The sequence below is a fragment of the Semicossyphus pulcher genome, unplaced genomic scaffold (genome assembly GCF_022749685.1).
Source record: "Semicossyphus pulcher isolate SPU_LCO1_2020_fin unplaced genomic scaffold, fSemPul1.0.p SCAF_11, whole genome shotgun sequence".
NCBI classification, from domain to species: Eukaryota; Metazoa; Chordata; class Actinopteri; order Labriformes; family Labridae; genus Semicossyphus; species Semicossyphus pulcher.
This window is the reverse complement of record NW_027211615.1, coordinates 8,781,977-8,800,708: the sequence shown is the minus strand read 5'-3', so window position 1 is coordinate 8,800,708 and position 18,732 is coordinate 8,781,977. Positions and strand designations below refer to the sequence as shown.

General features: G+C 41.4%; 2 protein-coding genes across 2 annotated transcripts; one reads left to right on the top strand and one right to left on the bottom strand.

The window, feature by feature from the left end:
* Positions 1-224: 224 nt before the first annotated feature.
* Positions 225-12,088, top strand: rbm25b (RNA binding motif protein 25b). Its single transcript, XM_069683703.1, has 17 exons — positions 225-338; positions 873-973; positions 1,125-1,342; positions 1,682-1,739; positions 1,910-2,070; positions 2,221-2,406; positions 3,196-3,279; positions 5,769-6,040; positions 6,157-6,274; positions 6,946-7,035; positions 7,344-7,417; positions 7,777-7,927; positions 8,144-8,558; positions 9,191-9,486; positions 9,674-9,772; positions 9,856-9,903; positions 11,164-12,088. Exons 2-17 carry the CDS (start codon positions 895-897, stop codon positions 11,254-11,256), a joined length of 2,442 nt encoding a protein of 813 aa, XP_069539804.1. The 5' UTR covers positions 225-338; positions 873-894; the 3' UTR covers positions 11,257-12,088.
* A 1,688-nt stretch (positions 12,089-13,776) lies between these two features.
* eif2s1b (eukaryotic translation initiation factor 2, subunit 1 alpha b) lies at positions 13,777-18,715 on the bottom strand. The gene is made up of 8 exons (XM_069657655.1): positions 18,569-18,715; positions 16,619-16,861; positions 16,397-16,476; positions 15,966-16,117; positions 15,766-15,872; positions 15,547-15,644; positions 14,731-14,874; positions 13,777-14,449 (listed from the first exon to the last, which is right to left on the bottom strand). The coding sequence occupies exons 2-8, from the start codon at positions 16,857-16,859 to the stop codon at positions 14,324-14,326; spliced, it is 948 nt and encodes a 315-aa protein (XP_069513756.1). The 5' UTR covers positions 16,860-16,861; positions 18,569-18,715; the 3' UTR covers positions 13,777-14,323.
* Positions 18,716-18,732: the final 17 nt, after the last annotated feature.

The following is an 18,732-nucleotide window of genomic DNA, read 5'->3' as shown; positions in this document are numbered from 1 at the left end:
TATAACGTAACACATTAATAGAATTATACAACGCGAAAATGTTTTCATGACTTATTGTAGTGTAAGTTATTGTTAAAAGTAGTATTATACTTATACGTGTAATACAAGTAGCACTGTTACAATAGTCCGAGCATGTATTGTAGCTCCGTCCAGCGGCCACGTCCGAATACACAAAACAAGCGCGCCTGTAGTCTGGTACGTAACGCGCTTGCGTCAATGTTTTTGAAGGCCCGTGAATAGCCAGCGTGCTAATCAAACATTCGGAACGTTACAGAGAATTTCATATTAATAGCCGTCTGATAGCGGTTTTTATAACTTTGTGCGCCGCCTAATTCGGGGTATGTATATATAGACAATTCTGTGTTCATTCCAAATTCATTTTTAGCCAATTTAAGTGAGTTTTTGCTTGTTCGGTAACACCAGCTCTAGCTAATGGTAGCTTATTCCAAGTTAGCCGTGCCGGGGTAACACACGGTAGCGTGCTTAATGCTAGCTTTAGCTAACTAAGCTGCTAATTTTTTTTTTGGTTATCGAAATAGGTGTTGAGTCAATCAGCTACAACACAATGTACCGCGATAAGACTAAATAATAGTACTTAAACTTGATGGCTTAATTATATTAAGTTAACGCGCGCCTTCCATTAAGCTACGTTAACTTAGAGCAGTGCCACAGATGGATAGCGAGTACAAAAAATCGATGTCAAATTTGAAACCACCGACACAACATGGCAGTATTTACTCAGTGTTCTTTCTTTCTTGTCAACCCATTGTTCTAACGTTGCATTAACATTGTTGAGAGGACTTTCCTTTAGTGTGTGTGAAACCTGTCACCCACAGATGGACTGCTAATGGATGTAATTGTTTCTTCATCAGGTCGGTCCGATTTACACACAGAATGTCCTTCCCCCCTCACTTAAACCGGTCGCTGTTGCCCCCTCCTGGGATACCTCCACAGTATGCAGGTTTCCCATCAGGTAAGCAAGAACTCACCCTAAAGTAATGTGTTATGCATACTATTTTAAGGAGGCAAAGTTCAATGACATTGATATACAAATATTAACTACTCTAAAGTAAAGTGTTTCAGACTCCCTCGTCTCTAATTGATGTACATTTTGTTTTTCTTAGGCACTCCAATGATCCCAGTGCATGTGGGCATCATGACATCCGCCCCAACAGTAATGGTGCCCTCTGTGTCAGTGGTCAGTAAGCCTCCAGTCCACAAGAAGGATATTGCTCTTCTGCGAGCCAAAGACAATGACGAGAGCAGCGGTCCCACCACCACAGTGTTTGTGGGGAACATATCAGAGAAAGCTTCGGACATGCTAATCAGACAGCTGCTTGCAGTAAGTGTCAGAGATGGACTTACAAATATTTCCTTTACTCAAGTCACTCAGTAATAGAATAGTTGTATTATTCACAAAGAATAGTCCTTTGGGATTGGAAATAGAATCAAGGATTTCTCTGAAAATGTGCAGATTTGATTCTGCTATCCATTTTTTACAGCAATCAAATCTAAAACCTCATGGCAAGTTTCCCTTTGCCTAAACGGATGCCACATTTATACTGACATCATGAAATTTGGTTAACAAAATGTGTAGGCAACCTGCTGAAACTGTGCATCCTGTGCTGTGGCATTTCTACTTGAGTCATGAACACTTCCTTCCTTTGTGCTTATGTTATAGAAATGCGGCATTGTTCTGAGCTGGAAGAGGGTCCAAGGAGCCTCTGGCAAGCTTCAAGGTAATTTAAAATACACACATTGACATTACTTGGTCATGAAACACTTACTTCCATGGCTGATTTGGATGATCAGTGCTAAATTTAAGAGATTATTCCACTCAAAACTGACCAGAAATGATCATAAAAAGACTTTCTTTCATGTCTTTTGTTCATGCCAATATTTGTTGCAGCCTTTGGCTTTTGTGAGTACAAGGAGCCTGAGTCCACACTGCGAGCCCTTCGGCTACTACATGACCTGCAGATTGGAGACAAAAACCTTTTGGTGAAGGTGGATGCCAAGACTAAAGCTCAGCTGGACGAGTGGAAGGCCAAGAAGAAGACTGCAAATGGGGTATAGTTCTGTTTCAGGTTATGAGTTTGCGTCCTCTAACCTCGTTCCAGATATCTCAATCACTGCCCACATAGCAAATAGTTTTATATCGCAGTGACTAAGTTAGACAATTAACTCATTGCTTAAGTGGGATTCTTTCTGTATTGGCAGAACAAGAAGGCTGACGAAGGAGGAGACGACGAGGAAGAGGTTTTAGATGAGGAAACAAAGAAGAAGGATCAGATCGTCAAAGGTGCTATCGATGGACTGATGCGGGAATATGCTGCAGAACTCAACGCACCTTCAACAGATGAGGACTCCCAGAGAAGAAAGAGAAAAAAGGAGAAGAAAGAGGAGGTATACCAGCTTTCATTTACAAAACTTTACATTTGATTGTGTTTCTCTGGAACTTTAACGGCGAATCTGCACAGGAAATGTGTTTGAAGCGTATTTTTGACACGCATGTGACAGACAGAACCGCTCCAATGTTATTTGATGCTGCTATCCCACCAGCCGCATATGCTGTGCGGGAGGCGGGCGTAATACGCAAGTCATTTTCTGCTTCTCCGTTTGTTTTATGCGTCAAGTCTATTATTCCCTGCTGCTGCCTCTCAGTGAAGCGTAGAAGCCAATGACTGCTATGTAAATACAACCAAGTAATTCATGTTCAACGATGCGATCTCTTCATTTTGGCCATCTTTGATTTCCTATTTAGAAGTTATTGATGGGCTAGATGAGCAGGCAAGATTAATTTGAAAGAGCAATGAATACATTTCCTCACCATCTGGGTAAACCAATCCTATTAATTCATTCTCATTTGACTTCTTCATCCTACATAAATACAGAATTTATGCACAATTAAATAAGTCTACAAGTCGGTTGCAACGTTGTCTTCTTCTACCGCACTTGGCTGCACACTTTTTGGCGTCTCTGCCACCCCTATTTGTGGCCAGGAATTGCAACGACCATTGGCTAACTTTGAGACTCTTCTTTGCTGTAGTCGCAGCCGATGTAGACTGCAAAATAGATGCTGCCGTGACGCTTACGTGTCACGCATGTTCGTCTGACCCTACAGTGTCGGCGTAGATTCCCAGTAATATGTGATATGGTTATTTGACCCTTCCTATCCTGTTCCTTTCTCTATAGGACGACATTAACACGATTGACATGGAGGAGGACAAGAGAGACCTGATCTCCAGAGAGATTAGCAAATTTCGAGACACCCACAAGGTAAAGTGGCTCTTTTGATCTTGCAGTTGACATTACAGGTTTTGGACAGCAGCTGCTTATATAGTTCACTCCTAGAGCTTGCACATTCAGTCTACACATTTACCAAGCTTTTCTTGCTCTCAGTAACATGCATATTGCGCTACAAATTGGCCTTCCTTAAATTTCCCAGCACTAAACATCTTAATTTGCCCCTACTTCTATAACATGTTTCATTGTCAATGTTCAAACACCACAAGCAGGCAGACAGCTAGTATTTTGTCACCTTTCTCAGGCCTGATTGACACCAGTGACAACCATAGTGAAACTACTTAGGTGTGAACATTATACATCCATTCTTCATTCATCACACAAAAATGCATGGAGACGATGTAAAGTTACTTAAAAGCTAATCTATTCATTAAACCCCACCATTATGATAGTGATCATATGGTGACTAAAGCAAGATGAATCTCAGAGCTTTGGAAAAAGTTACGAGGATAGGATGTAAGTATCAGCCTTTATTTACTTTCTACATATACAGGGCGTCCCCCTCTTGAGGGCTTGCATAGGGGCAACTGTGCTACACTTTTCTGTGTGTTGGCTCAGGCGTATGATGCTCTTTTTTCAGCCAACTGTTCAAGAAAATATAAGTTCCTCCCGACCCTTTCATTTTATGATCTTATTGGTGGTGCCCAGAAAGCTTACGTCAGTGATCCTGTGCGAGTCCTCTGTAAATTCTGGTCTGTCTTAATGGTGTTCATGTTGAAGCACAAGGACTCTGTCAATAACCACTGCAGTGACTTTGGCTGTAGCTTTTTATGATGCTAGTGTAGGGGGGCGCCCTCTCCACAGCAGCACGCTGATCTGAAGACTGAGAAGGTAAGTCCTCTCTGTGTGTGTTGTTGTGTGATTTCTCTCCTGCATCTGTGTCTCTCTTTCTCTGCCTTTATTTTGCTTTTCTGTTAGACAGATCAGTGAGTTCATACAGCTCTTGACAGGATTAAACTTTAGTCCACACAGTACACATTTTGTAAAGTCCTGCAACCAGGTCACATAATTAAAACTGGAAAGATGAGAGTTGCACATTAGAAGATTGGGTTAATACTTCTTAGTAGTAGATCAGTACAGTTTTAGTTTTAATTTTTCAATGTATCGCTCCGGCTTTTAAGAAATACAATGCATTGCTAATAAAACTACTAGAAACATTTGCATTGTCAAACATTTGCACAATCTAAGAGTCTAATTTTCAAACCTCTAGATGTATTTTAAATCAGTTTGCTCTGAACTGTGCAGTCAATCAAGTATTTATTAAGCCAGCCCTGGTAGACTCTCTGCAGAGGTAAGTAAAAGACACAAAAACAATTGCAGAATTGAAAACAATGCTTTGTGCTTGAGTCGAGACAAAGGTTTTAATGACTTGAGTTTATAAAGTTTAATAATTATCGCTAACGTCTCCCAACTTCTTTCTCATGTCCTAAGTTTCCCTTCCTACGTTGCACTACACCCAAAGCTTTAAGTTGAGTCTTGAAGACTAACTGACTTCACATGGCTGCATATGGCTGTGAGTCATTCAATTGAGTTAATTCTGCTTTTGCACTCATTGAAACAGCACATGCTGTTAAAGTAATGGAAATGCAGTGCTTGTGTTACGTTTGTGTAACAAGCTCAAAGCTTTGTGTGTAATGCCCATAAAGGCAGAATATGAATGTGTGTGTCTGAGTACTGAGTCTTGAGGAACTGCTGAAGACTCCTGCAGGGGTAAGACTGCTTCTACAATTTCAATTATCTGTGCAGAAATGTAACTGATGTTCATGATGTTCATTTCTTGATTTAGCACTGTACCGAATGCAATGTTAACCTGTGAAGTTTTTGATGATGATGATAATTATGATGTTGCTAAAGCAAGACAGAATCCCATAACGTTTTTCCCTTGTATACGTGTGACCTGCTTTCCTCCCAGGCCTAACTTAAAAGGCTTGTAGGGGCAGCGAAGGGCTGAGTCCATAGTTCAACACCTGTAAGTCACAAACAACTAGTTCAACAAAAGACTGACGCCTGTTTTCTGTTTTTGATTTCCTTGTTCTGAGAGGAGGACTCTTAAGGAGAGAAAAAGCATTGTCTTTTGCAGCGCCTTTTTCTCGTTATGAATGCCTCAAGTCGAACACGTTCCACAGATCTTTTTGACCATTTAAAGTGGTTTCCAGTTACATTCTTGCTAAACTGTAGTTTATTCTGCCAGTCTGAAGCAACAAAGTACAGAATAGAGCTTTAGATTGATGAAGAAGCTGTCTCTCTGTGAGGGAGAGCCTTTTGACCCTTCCAGGTTTTCCCAGTTAGGACGCCCGCTTCTCTCACAAGCTTTGCACTGATTAGTTTAGGGCATGTTCCCCAAAGAAACCTCTTTTAAAAATCTGGAAACCACTTGATCTGTGCACGGTAGAAAATTGCCTGCAAAGACTCCCAGGATCTTGCACGGCGCCGGCTGAACCTGTCTGTGTTTTGCTCCGCAGAAACTAGAAGAAGAGAAGGATAAGCGGGAGAAGGAGCGGCTGGAGTTTGAGCGGGAGAGGAGGGAGCGGGAAAAGGAGAGGGAGCGGGAGAGAGAGCGACGGGACCGCGAGAGGGAGAAGGAACGAGAGCGGGAACGGGAGAGGGAAAGGGAGCGAGAACGCGAGAGAGACCGGGACAAAGATCGGGACCGCAGGACCAGAGAGAGAGAGCGAGACCGAGACTGGGAGAGGGACAGAAGCCGCGACAGGAGCCCTGACGGCAGCCGATCCAGGTAAAGATAGTAGTCACATGATCACATCGGCCCCTGCAGACCCAAATAGGTCAATTACACCTGGTTACAATTCAGCTTAGAGAACATTACTATTTTCTTATCTCACGTTTTTGCAGGGAGGTGAGTCGAGACAGAGACAGAGAAAAGAAACGAGACCAAGAGGATGAAGAGGAGGCGTACGAACGCAGGAAGCTGGAGAGGAAACACCGAGACAAAGAAGCGGCCTATCAGGAGGTACAGAGAGCTGGGAGCTCACCTGGGCTGATGTCGCTCCCTATTAGTGCACTTTAAACACTCATTCATTCACTTTCAGCTGTTTTATTTGTGTGTCTGAATTATGAGTGGGGAGGTTACGCACTTTACCTGCTCCGTGATTATAATCTTTGAAATGTAGATGTTCGATAATATTGCCGAACGTCCAAGAGACATTATTGTATGTTTAAATGAGACCAAATCTTCATCTGAAGTCTTCAAACATCAGATGGTAAATGGACTGTACTTATGTAGCGCTTTTCTAGTCTTGCGACCACTCAAAGCTGCTTTTACGCTACATGTCACATTCACCCATTCACACACATTCACACACTGAAGGCAAAGGCCTAAGTGCCAATCTCCAGTCAGTATGCACATTCATACCCGATGGCTATGCCTTCGGGAGCAATTTGGGGTTCAGTGTCTTGCCTAAGGAGGACACTTCGACAGGTGACTGTAGCAGACAGGGATCGAACCACCAACCTTCCAAATGGATGCCCACCGAGTCGACCACTGAGCCACAGCCGCCCCTAACACATTTCTGAGTCTCTTGATCACAGGGGCACTTTAATTGAAATAAACAATATTATGGTACTTTTATGATGGAGGTAGATTTTGTAAGTGTGGCTCACTTTAAACCGTTGTAATTACAGCGTCTAAAACACTGGGAGCTCCGGGAGAGAAAAAAGGCGCGGGATTACGCCAAGGAGTCTGAGAGGGAAGATGAGCGCCGACGTGAAATGGTGAGAGCACACTGAAGGACCCCTGGTACTCACAATACTTGGTATCTGCGTTGTTCTAATTTATAAGCCCAAACTTTACTGTTAAATTATAAAAGCATTAAACTTCATTAATTGCAGTTTATTCTACTATAGAATGCATCTAAGAGCATTATTAAATGTGAATATGTTTGTTGTTTTGCCAAGATGGAGTCCTCCATGTGCCTTTTTTACATGATGCTATTTAATAATCAGACAATTTGTTAACATTTATAAGCAGAATGAGATTTATCATGCAGAATAAATGTCAGCGTGGTCCTGTGTATCTTCAGGTGAAAGAGGGCAAACGGCTAAAAGAGTTTCTTGAAGACTACGATGATGAAAGAGATGACCCCAAGTACTACAGGTGAGAAACAGAAAGATGTCTCACAGTGCCGTCGTTACTGAGGCTGAGTCCAAAAATAAATAGGATTTACATCTGATATGCAGCCTTTTAACAGCTCCACTTCACAGATGTGTAATATCTAATAAATTAAGAGTGTCAGAAATGATGTGAATTATGATTAAACATGTGAAGACTAAACCTGTAAATATGAATTCCGTTGATCTGCATGACAGCACTGAGCCGTACGGCACATGAGCGTGTGTAAACATGGTGGAAAGACGCAGCAGATGCTGTGACCCAGATCTGACTTGGAGCAGCAAATGCAGCACTGCTGCTTTGGCTATTGTTCTAAAGGCTGTAATTGCTGGTGTGACCCCTAGGGGCAGTGCGCTGCAGAAGCGTCTCAGAGACCGAGAGAAGGAGATGGAGGCGGACGAGCGTGACAGGAAGAGAGAGAAGGAGGAGCTGGAGGAGATCAGACAGAGGCTGTTAGACGAGGGACATCCAAACCCAGACGCAGAGCTACGCAGGGTATGCTTCTCTAAAACAATAATGTGTGTGTGTGTGTGTGAGTGTAGTGAGTGGGCATTCTGTGTGTTGTCTTTGTGAAGGTCACTTTATCATCTGAGTCTCTCTGCATCTCTGCACATCTGTGGTGTCCAGCTTTCATCGTCTGCTGACCTTCTTTCCTGTTTAACACTCTGATTGGGTGTAAATCTTCTTCATTTCTGCCTTTTATTGGTCCAGATGGAGGAGGAAGAGGAGGAGCGTCTGAGACAACCTCCCATCATCCAAGAGCCGGAGCCTGTGGTGGAACGGGAACGCCACAGGGGTTCACGAGAGCACCGGGAGCGCCGGCAGGACCACCAGGACAGACCAGAGGCCCGCCCGAGGCCTCCCCACTCAGACGATGAGGTGGAGGAGGGCGAGGAAGAAGATTACGAAAACGATGAAGATAACCCTGACATAAAACCATGCTTGAAGCCCACTATGCGGCCAATCACAGCAGCACCCTCTGTGTCATCAGCCAGCGGCAACGCATCCCCCAACACACCCGGTGACGAGTCGCCCTGTGGCATCATCATCCCACACGAAAACTCGCCCCCTGAGGCGCTGCCGCAGGAAGAGCACCGGCCGAAGATCGGCCTGAGTCTCAAACTGGGTGAGTCTGTGAAAATAAACAGTTACACTTGATAATCCTGCCAGACTTCACTCTTAAACACACGTAATGTTTCTGTTTTTAAATGTATTTTTGTAGGTCAAACTGAAAGAGCTTTTTCTAGCTTTTGTTACAATGTCTACTAAAACTACTAAATTTGTATTGAATCAGAGATCAGTACAGGAGAGAGCGGTACACATCTCCTGCACTGATAGTAGCCTCCACAGACCAGAAAGCACAGCTTGCACATCTGTTGTCAGTGTGTTCTGTGATACAACATCCTTCTAACGAGATTTTTGTCATTTTTACAACCACCCACCTCGCACCATAGTCCTGCTCTCGTTCCACACGTACTTTCATCTGACTGGAAAAACATACAAAGCATTCTTTGTTTTCATTTGTCTCTTAATAAAATTTAAGGAAACACAAAGAGGCTCATTTTCAGTGAATTTCTAAATTAAAACTTTGTCAATCCTCCTGGAAAATAAAAAAGAAAACTAACTTCTATTACTCCTTACTTTATCCAAACTGTAAAGGACATTTAAATAGTTTTTATAGGACTGATTTAGTGCAGAACTGAAGTAATTCCAGCTGCTTGAATTTAAGAGAATTCATAAGCTCCTTGTCCTCTCCAGGTGCCACAGGAAGTCCCAGTCAACCCAACACAGGTAAGAGGAAGAAGCTGCCCGTGGACAGCGTCTTCGACAAGTTCGATGACGAAGAGGCCGACGAGCAGCCCCGCAAGAGGAAGCTGGTGCCCCTGGACTACGACGACGACAAGAGCCTCGGGGTGGACGGAGCTGGCCTCTCCAGCATAAAGGGAGCGAACTCGGAGGAGAAACGAAAACACATCAAGAGTCTGATAGAAAAGATTCCCACAGCGAAGCCTGAGCTGTTTTCCTACGCGCTGGACTGGACCATGGTGGACACGGTGAGACCAGGAAGAATGTGTTGTTTCATGGAAGTAAACCTGTTTGTAATAAAAACAAGTTACACAAGAGCCTTTTTTTTACATAACTTGATTTAAAATAGCTGCACAGAAACATGGTTTAATAAAATCACAACAAGGTGATTGTTTTACTAAAGTTATCACTGCTTCTTTTTTGTCCTTTTTTTAGACGTTAATGGAGCGACGTGTTCGGCCCTGGATCAATAAAAAGATTATCGAGTACATCGGGGAGGAGGAGCCAACGTTAGTGGACTTTGTCTGCTCAAAGGTATTGATCATGTGTGTCTGTACATTCAGTTAAATCAGACTGAACGTGAAACATGAGATGATGGTGATATCTTTGTTTCCCAGGTGATGGCTCACAGTATGCCACAGAGTATCTTGGATGATGTTGCCATGGTGAGTAATGTAACAGACAAACGAGCCTCTAAAAATGTCTTCTGCCTTTATTTTTCTGTTTCATGTTAATGTGTGATTAAAGTGAAGTTTGTTAGAAATGATGACCATGGTGTCTGATTTTCTCTCTATCTTCACATCAGTCTGTGAGGGTGTTGTGTCACATGAGGTTTACAATCTACTATAAAAGCTGAATAAAAATCTAGTTTTATAATCTGCATCAAAATTAATCAGCAACCCTTTTGGGATAATCAGTTAATTGTTGATCATTTCCAAGTAAAAATAACAAACGGTTTTTATTTCCAGCTTCTTAAATGTGAGAATTAGCCGCTTTGTGGTGTCATAGTACACTGAATCTCTTCAGGATTGTAGACAGTCAGACTGAACCAAACATATGAATATGTAATATAAGAACCAGAGCCATACTGTGGTACAATAGTACCATACTATTGTGCATTGGTTTCACATGTTTGGGTGTTAATTGTTCACAGTGAAAAAGTAAAAACTTCTTGCACTAGCTTGTCGTGAAGATTTCAACTTACCATTCCGATACCTCCTGGCGATTCTGGCTCGCACATATAAGGCTGAATAACCGATCCTAGAGCGGCCATGTTTTCTACAATTTTGGAGTGACAGTGCAGTGTTCCTGTTCCCCATGTGGGGGAGGGGGCAACACTGCACCATCACTCCTAATACTGTCAGCCAATTGTGGCTAAGGTCTGACCTTTGAATGGCAAAATGGCTTGTTGGTTTCAGAAGGAAGGAGAGGTTCCGAAATATGTATACAATTGTTAAAACGAAACGAACTTTACTAACGTGATTCAAAACACATAAGTCCCCTTTAGCAATTAATCTCTTTAATATATTCTTGATTTAAATTTGTCTATAAAAGTGTTTAGTTTCTCAGAGTGATATCTTTAAATGTCTTTGTTTTTGCATGCTAACTCAAGAGATTTGCAGGAAATCTCCATAATTATAATGCATTTATGTGGAAAAACGTCCGCCCTTTTTTGCATAAAATACTGCTGAATTATTATTATTCCATTATTTTCCTGTAGATCAGCTGATTGAATAGTCCTGTCATTGTTGCAGCTCCAATGCAAATAAGTGAAACTTGCAGCCCTGCACAAATAGAAGAAACCTTTTCCCTCTAAAATATGATAAAACCTTATATTATTTCTATTTTCTTTATTTTACATGCGTTTTTGACAGTGCAGCTAATTGTCTTCTTCATGTGTAAACGTTCTCTTTCTCCTGCTTTAGGTTCTTGATGAAGAGGCCGAAGTCTTCATAGTGAAGATGTGGAGATTACTCATTTATGAAACTGAAGCCAAGAAGATCGGACTGGTGAAATAGGCAAAAACAGAATGAAGAAAGTTTTTTTTCTGTCAAACTTTGTGTATAATAGTGTAGCGCAATTATGTCATCCCAGACAACGCGACTCATCCGTACCTCCAGACTGAAACTTCAGATCCTGCTCATTCTGATTCTTTCACCAGTCGTTCAGGTCATGTTGTCCATTTGTTCTCCTCAACATACTCAGGCTACGTTCACTTCCCCTCTCTGTTTGCAGGCTCTGACTGTGTCGGTGTGCTTTTGTGTAAATACAGTACGTTGTTGTTGACTATAATGTAATAATTCTGAGAGGAAGATGCTGACAGACACCCAGGACCATCATTGTGCTGCCAGATAAGGTCTCCTGGTCCTGTATTTTATCTGTACACATGCCATCACACACTTTGCAGGAAGGGTTGTCTGCAGGATCTGTTTACTGCTCTTTTAAGTCTCTACTGCTCATTAAGTGGACACAAACCTTACAGTATGTGTAACAACAACGAGGATATAATATTTTTTTACAGGGTTATTTATTCAGGGCTCGGACACGACTCCTAATTCTGTCGGGTTAACAGATTTTTTTTCCCTCATTTTTCCGCGTCACATTCCTGATGAACGTGTCGGCATGCTCTCATCCTCAGCCCGTCTCAAAAAGCACCTTGTTGTCATTTGAAATGTGACGAGACCAACAGAATATCTTGGTGGTGACATCACTGCAGCAGTCAAAGCACACACACGTCATAACCACTATCGGAAAACGAGCTCAGAACGAGAGAAAAGTGTTGAGTTTTGAAGTTGTGAAGATGATCTCCATTTGTTTTTGTATTGGTGAACATTTGAATAAAAATGATTTTTATAATTGTTTGTGAACTAGTTTTTTACGCTAACCATCCACCTTCAGGAATCACTGAGCGGAAATGAAAAAGCCTTTTTTTTTAAACCCCTTCTAGATAACATCCCGTCACATCGTGCAACTGTTCATTATTAGCAGTAAGAACATGGTATGTAGAAGCGTACTAACTGTTATTAGCAGTAAGAACATGGTATGTAGAAGCGTACTAACTGTTCATTATTAGCAGTAAGAACACGGTATGTAGAAGCGTACTAACTGTTCATTATTAGCCGTGAGAACACGGTATGTAGAAGCGTACTAACTGTTCATTATTAGCCGTAAGAACACGGTATGTAGAAGTGTACTAACTGTTCATTATTAGCCGTAAGAACACGGTATGTAGAAGTGTACTAACTGTTCATTATTAGCAGTAAGAACACGGTATGTAGAAGCGTACTAACTGTTCATTATTAGCTGCAAGAACATGGTATGTAGAAGCATACTTACTGTTCATTATTAGCAGTAAGAACATGGTATGTAGAAGCGTACTAACTGTTCATTATTTTTTATATCAAATTCCTTCCAAATTTATGTCCTGCCTAAATATTTCACTTAGAGAAAATCACATTTTTAGTTCAGTTTCCTTGGTTGTCTGGTGGGATATTTAGACTAAATTTAAAACAGTTGAGTTCTATTATATTATTACACTTTGGTCATATATCACACTCTATGCACATATCTGTACATATTTAATTTATTCTAATACTGGACGCACCTTCTCTTATCACTTATATCTTTATTCTATTTCTAGTTCTCTATATATTGTTTTCTACACGTGTGTATATAATTCACATATTTTACATATTACTTGTACTTATATTTCTTCATGCTTCTCGTCTGTATAAGAGCAACTGCATTGATCGGATTTCCCCCTAGGGATAAATTAAGTATCTCTGATTCTGATTAAGTTAAAAATATAAATCCAGGTTAACCCATGATTTTGAGGTTTAATGCACTTCCTCTTATAACTCAAATCTTCACTTTCTATTTAACCTCAAGGGTGATGAGATGTTGCAACACGACAGATAACTGAACGTTCCTGAGGTTAGATAAATTACCTGTGTAAACACTGAAAGCATTTCAGAGCCACAAGGAGGGACTTTTTCCATAGTGGTTAAGTTCGGTAACTTAACCACTGATAAAAAGGTCAAACCAAAGCTTCATTCATTATTTTCCAATACCTTTTTAGGTTTAAAATAATTTTAATTGAATTAAATATTTCATTTCGGTTTTCTAAATTTAAAATTCTAGCCTGCTTCTGACCAGCATGATGTGAAGCTATTTTTGTCAACAGAAAACACTGAAATTCGATTTCATTCAGGGGGCTGACTTAGCTCCATTTGAAGAGCAGGCACCCCATGCACTGAGAGGCAAAGGGTCTGCCGATTATTTGGTGCATGTCATCCCCCACTCTACTCCCCATGCTTCAGCTGTCCTATATAATAAAGGCAAAAAAACAATAATAAAATTTCATTCTGTTTTTTCCTCAGATGATTTCACTTGAGCTGCTTGAGAGTGATAACAGATTCCAATCTCTTTCTTTTCCTTTATATTTAATGCAGGTAAATAGCTAAAAAGGCAAAGTATCCTAAAACTCAAGGTGAGGTCTGGTTCTATTTTATCCACCAACAGCAGCTGACAGAGACGCATTGAGATCAAAACTTCCAGAACTTTATTGATGCCATGTGAGCTAAACAGGAGCGGGTCTTGCCAGTAAAAACCTCAAACTGGAAGAGAAAACAGCACATGAAGTCACCGCTGAGCGGCGTTGAGACAGACGAGCTGATGCGTTTCCTCTTCAATCAATCACATCCAGTGACCGGCCCGAGATGAAGAGCCATGAAAAACTGAAGACACTGGGCTCTTAAAGAAGAGGAAAGTGAAGGCCACTGCTTGTAAACAGCTTTTTTAGAGTTATTGTTTATTCAAATTGGTGTACTTAAAAATAGAAGCTATGTTGATGTTTAATTTGTAATTTAGCTTTCCTAGCGTCCACGTCTGGATGAGAAGACGGCCGTTTGTGTTACCGTCCTCTGAAACAAACTTTGCTACTGAACAAACCGGGACGTTTGCCAATGAACTATTAACACCTGTTAATGTTTGCAATGTGAAAGATAACATCTGTTGGACTGAGCGACTGTGGCCAGGTATGTCCACATTTCTCCTTTGTTGGTTACTTTTCTCCGAGGAGCGGCTCTAGTCTTCTGCTTTGGCCTCCATCTCCTCGGCGTCATCGTCTCCGTCCACCTCGGCGTTCTCCCGCTCTAACCTCTCCAGCTGCCGGGCGAGCTCCGTCTCATCTGTGTCTGTCACCACCTTAGGCTGAAAAAACAAGAAACAGGGAGGTCTGTTCACTTCCAGATCAGACATAATCATAGATAACTACTGCAAGTACTTTGCATTTGTTTGCAAGTATATAGCTTGAGTAAATGTACATAGCTTCATAAGCCCCATCTCTGCACACTTCACCCCCTGGCTGTACAACAACTTGACATACATTTTTAAAGTTTTAACTTTAAGGAACTGAATCTAATAAAAGAAACACACAAAAAGGACAGGGAGTGGCTTTCACGTGGATTCACAAATAAACTCAAGTCACTCACCTCCATCTGGATGTTAAAGACGCCTCTCTTCTCCTCAATCTTCTCCTTGATAGCAGCCATGGCCTGGTTGAGGACAGACAGGCCCTCTGTGCGCTCCAGCGTGGTCGTCGTCATCACGTAGCGAGGGGGAGCGATCAGGTTGATCTGCATGGAACAAGACGGTGTTCAATTCGTTAACAAAAATAACGACGAAAAATGTTCGTCAACGATCTTTTTTCCATGACGAGATGTTGACGAGCTAAAAACGAGACGAGACGGGACTAAAATGTTAGTGGTGGGCTGTCGAACTTTTAAAATGCATCACATTTCCCCTCACTGTGCATCTAATCTGTCTGTCAAAATACAAGCAGTGCGTTCCTGTAGCAGTTGAATTGGTTGAGGGGCGTGCAGGTCCACCTGAATCCGACCCAGTCATACAGGTGATGATGTCCCAAAGCAGCAGCTCGACAACAACATGACGGCATCAATGCAAAAAATTTAACAGATGGATATTTATTTATTTAACGCAATGCACTGTGGTAACGGGAGACGGAGAGATGCCCTGTGGCTTTTATTGACTAAAACTGGACTAAAATGTTTTGAGTTGTCGTTGACTAAAAGTAGACTAAAACTATAAAGTGTAAAAATGACTAAAACTAATAAGCATTTTCATCTAAAGGCTAAGACTAAATCTAAAATAGCTGCTAAAATGAACACTGGAACAAGACCATGGCAGTCTTATAACACTGTATCACAAACTAATGCATGGACAGCTCACTCCCTAAAACTACAAGTTCAGCAGCAGGTTACAAATGTTGGGCGATGCAGGAAAATCACCTTGATGGGCATGGCCTCTGTGGAGCAGCCAAGCCCGGCCCTCAGAGCCTCCTTCACGGCATCGATGCCCTCATACCCGTAACACGCCACTTCGATGTCTGCGGGTGGAAGAGGAAAATGTTACTTCTCTTTTTAGTCCAACTGAGAAGATATCATGTTACAGCTATAGTTAGAATAAATCATGGGTTATGTTGCCATAGCAGCACAGTATATTGTTACCTGCTCTGATTTTGACGGCCTGTGGAGTGAGTCGCCTGTTGATGTTATCAATGAGCACGGCCCTCTCCTCCTCTGTCAACTCCAGCCCATCAAGGATGGCAGGGTCTCTGTAGAGGGAAGATATTCACAGCATGATTTTCACATTATTTGCAGGCATTCTTTTTGTCTAAAGACATTTTTATGATGAAAGAACCACTTACGATACAGCCTGTTTGAAGACATCATAGGCTCCGTATCCGGGCCGCTTGTATTTCTCATCAAACACCCAGGCGGTGCGCTGGTACAAGCTCTCTAGCTGCTCGTCCTTACTGTACTCCAGCACCTCTGCCACGTGTCGCAGGATGCTGTACACCTGAAGGTACAAAAACATGTCATGAATACTGATTCAAAGGTCACATTCACAAACAAAGTTGATGCAAGGCTAATGAACAGAAAACCCTCGGGGAAACTGTAGTTTGTAATGATTCAGAAAGACGATGACCTGTTTGTGTTCAGCTGCATATATAATGTGATTGTCATATCATCATAATATCACTTTTTAACAATGCTTAATACATTTTTGCAGTGATTTCAGAATTATATTCATATGACGAAGACACAAATTAAAAAAAATAACAAGCCTTTGACTTACAGTTTTAGATTTGGTGAATTTGTCTTCACACTTGATGGCCTCCTCTGGTGAAACTCTTCTTTTTGATAGATCGATGTATCCTACAGACAAACAGAGAAGAGATGCTGTGAGTCTGAACAGAAAATTGTCCACAGAAGAAGACCTCTGTCTGAGTGGTAAACGTGAAAAATAATAATTCATTTATCAGAAACAGAAATAATAAATGTAATGACTATCACTCACCCTTCTCTTTGTCTACTCGGATGACGACCACGCACTCATTGCGGCCGATGCGGATGAGCTTGTTGATGGAGCGGATACGTCGACGCGACAGCTCGCTCAGGAGGATCATGCCCTCGATGTTGTTGTACTCCAGAAGGCTGACATAGGCGCCCATCTCGGCGATGGACCTGACGTTCACCATCACGACATCCTCCACCTCTGGGAACCGGTGCTGGTAAAATCTACAGCTGAGCCCCGGCATCGCTGAGAGAAGAGACACAAAGATAGGGTTACATTTATTACAAAACCTCCTGAAAGGAATGATCAGTCAGCGCACCAGGACAACTTTTACTCAGCCTGTAGACAAACTGGAGTAATGTGAATATAAAGGCCTTTGTTTTTCTGGAGGGAGCTCTCTACAGCTGGGAAAAATAAACCCCCTTATAACAAAGTGACGTAATAATGGTTTATAGTTTAAGCTTGAAAAAGTGTTTTTAACAGCGTTACAAACTGGTTGAATGGACTTTGGGAGATAAGGACATTTATCAGAAAGGGAGGGTCAAACTGTGTTGCATGTGAGAAGGCCAAAACTACAAATTACAAGTCAGGAGGCTTTGAGGCTTTCTCAGTACTTAATTGGTGTTTGTCCGTTTAAAAATACTTCATGATAAACTCTTCCAGACTTCTTCCATAATGAACAACTCAGCTTTCATATTATTTATTATATAAAATGGCTCCTAACCTTGCCCAAAAGTGTCCAAAGAGAATTATCTGAGTTTATAACATGTTTAAAAAAAAAAACCCGCTGCTGATGTTTATTTTTTTTCTATTCTCTATTTTTTGCGTTTTGCTTAGGGATGCACGATACCGGTATCGGGTGATATCAGAGCTTAAGTAAAACTATGGCGAGTACCTCCCCTGAGTATCACTTTACAGCTTGACGTTAGCCTCCCGTTAGTTAAGCAGGTAGGCGGAGAAGAAAAGTTGAATGTTAAAATATCAGCAACAGTTGCAGTTGTATCATTATGTCTATTTACTTTGTTACAGTTAGAAAGTGAGGAGCATCACATGAAAATTAAACATGTTTTAAAAGTCATTATGAGAACTGTAATGATATTATTAAGTACTCATATTGGTGCTCAGTATCGGCAAGTACCTAAATGTAAGCACTTGTACTTAGTCTGAAAAAAAGTGGTATCGGTGCATCCATAGTTTTGCTTGTGGAATACTTTCACAATATATATCTCTTGAAGGCAAAAATCCTTAACCTGTTATTGCACAGATGTTTTTGTAAGGAGAGACAACAAGCCATAATGGGAACCACTGATATACAGGCCATAGAGAACTAACAATGCATCAACTCATTGGACACAATGACAGAACCCATGGTGATTTCACGGACACTTTTTCTGTTTCTCAGCTGTTTGGACTGATAATAAAAACACTAACAGGGTGTAAAATGTTGTAAATCCATTTGAATGGCACACTGTTAATTCTTTTTCTGACTGATCACTTCATCATGTCAAAACAATGAGTTCTGCCTGGATAAAATCCCCAAATAACCGAGGCAGGATTAACTGAACTGGCGGAGTAGGCACTGCCACTTGTATTTTCACATTTTTGGCTTTGAATGGGATGATGCAACGCAGGCAAACGACAAGCTCTTTACTGTTTCAGATAAAAGCGAAAAATGACAGTAACATAACTAAAACAAAATGTTGATTAAATGGGTGTAGCATATTAACAGCGACAGTAGCTACATACGAAATCCAATACCACAAGACGAATAATACGAAGAAAATGAAAAATAACAGTTACTTAAATACCCGTTAGCCTTCTAGCTAATAACCCGGTTCCCAACTCACATGCGGCACATGCACTTATGATGAGGCTAGCAGTTAGCTAGCCAGCTAGCAGCCCCGTGTGTTAGCCAGTCCCCGGTAAACATCTTCTTTATCAATAAAAACTCACCTGTATCATATGGTTACAGAACGATAAACTGTGATTTTCCGTACTGGGAGTGTGTAAATGTCCAATTTTTGTTTCCTTTTAGATTTTTTTAAAGAAGAACACGGGCCCGCTAGCTCACATTCATGGGTGTGCTAATTTCTCGACCCGGAAAAGATCGTCAGAGC

What these genes read in the sequence shown, in the direction of transcription:
- rbm25b (XM_069683703.1), top strand. Translation starts at nt 895, where the DNA reads ATGTCCTTCCCCCCTCACTTAAACCGGTCGCTGTTGCCCCCTCCTGGG. An exon ending in GTATGCAGGTTTCCCATCAG is followed by an intron (nt 974 to 1,124) that starts GTAAGCAAGAAC and finishes TGTTTTTCTTAG; the next exon opens with GCACTCCAATGATCCCAGTG. An exon ending in AAGAAGCGGCCTATCAGGAG is followed by an intron (nt 6,275 to 6,945) that starts GTACAGAGAGCT and finishes TTGTAATTACAG; the next exon opens with CGTCTAAAACACTGGGAGCT.
- eif2s1b (XM_069657655.1), bottom strand. Translation starts at nt 16,859, where the DNA reads ATGCCGGGGCTCAGCTGTAGATTTTACCAGCACCGGTTCCCAGAGGTG. An exon ending in GGCCGTCAAAATCAGAGCAG is followed by an intron (nt 15,645 to 15,765) that starts GTAACAATATAC and finishes TTCCACCCGCAG; the next exon opens with ACATCGAAGTGGCGTGTTAC. An exon ending in TCTTTAACATCCAGATGGAG is followed by an intron (nt 14,450 to 14,730) that starts GTGAGTGACTTG and finishes TTGTTTTTTCAG; the next exon opens with CCTAAGGTGGTGACAGACAC.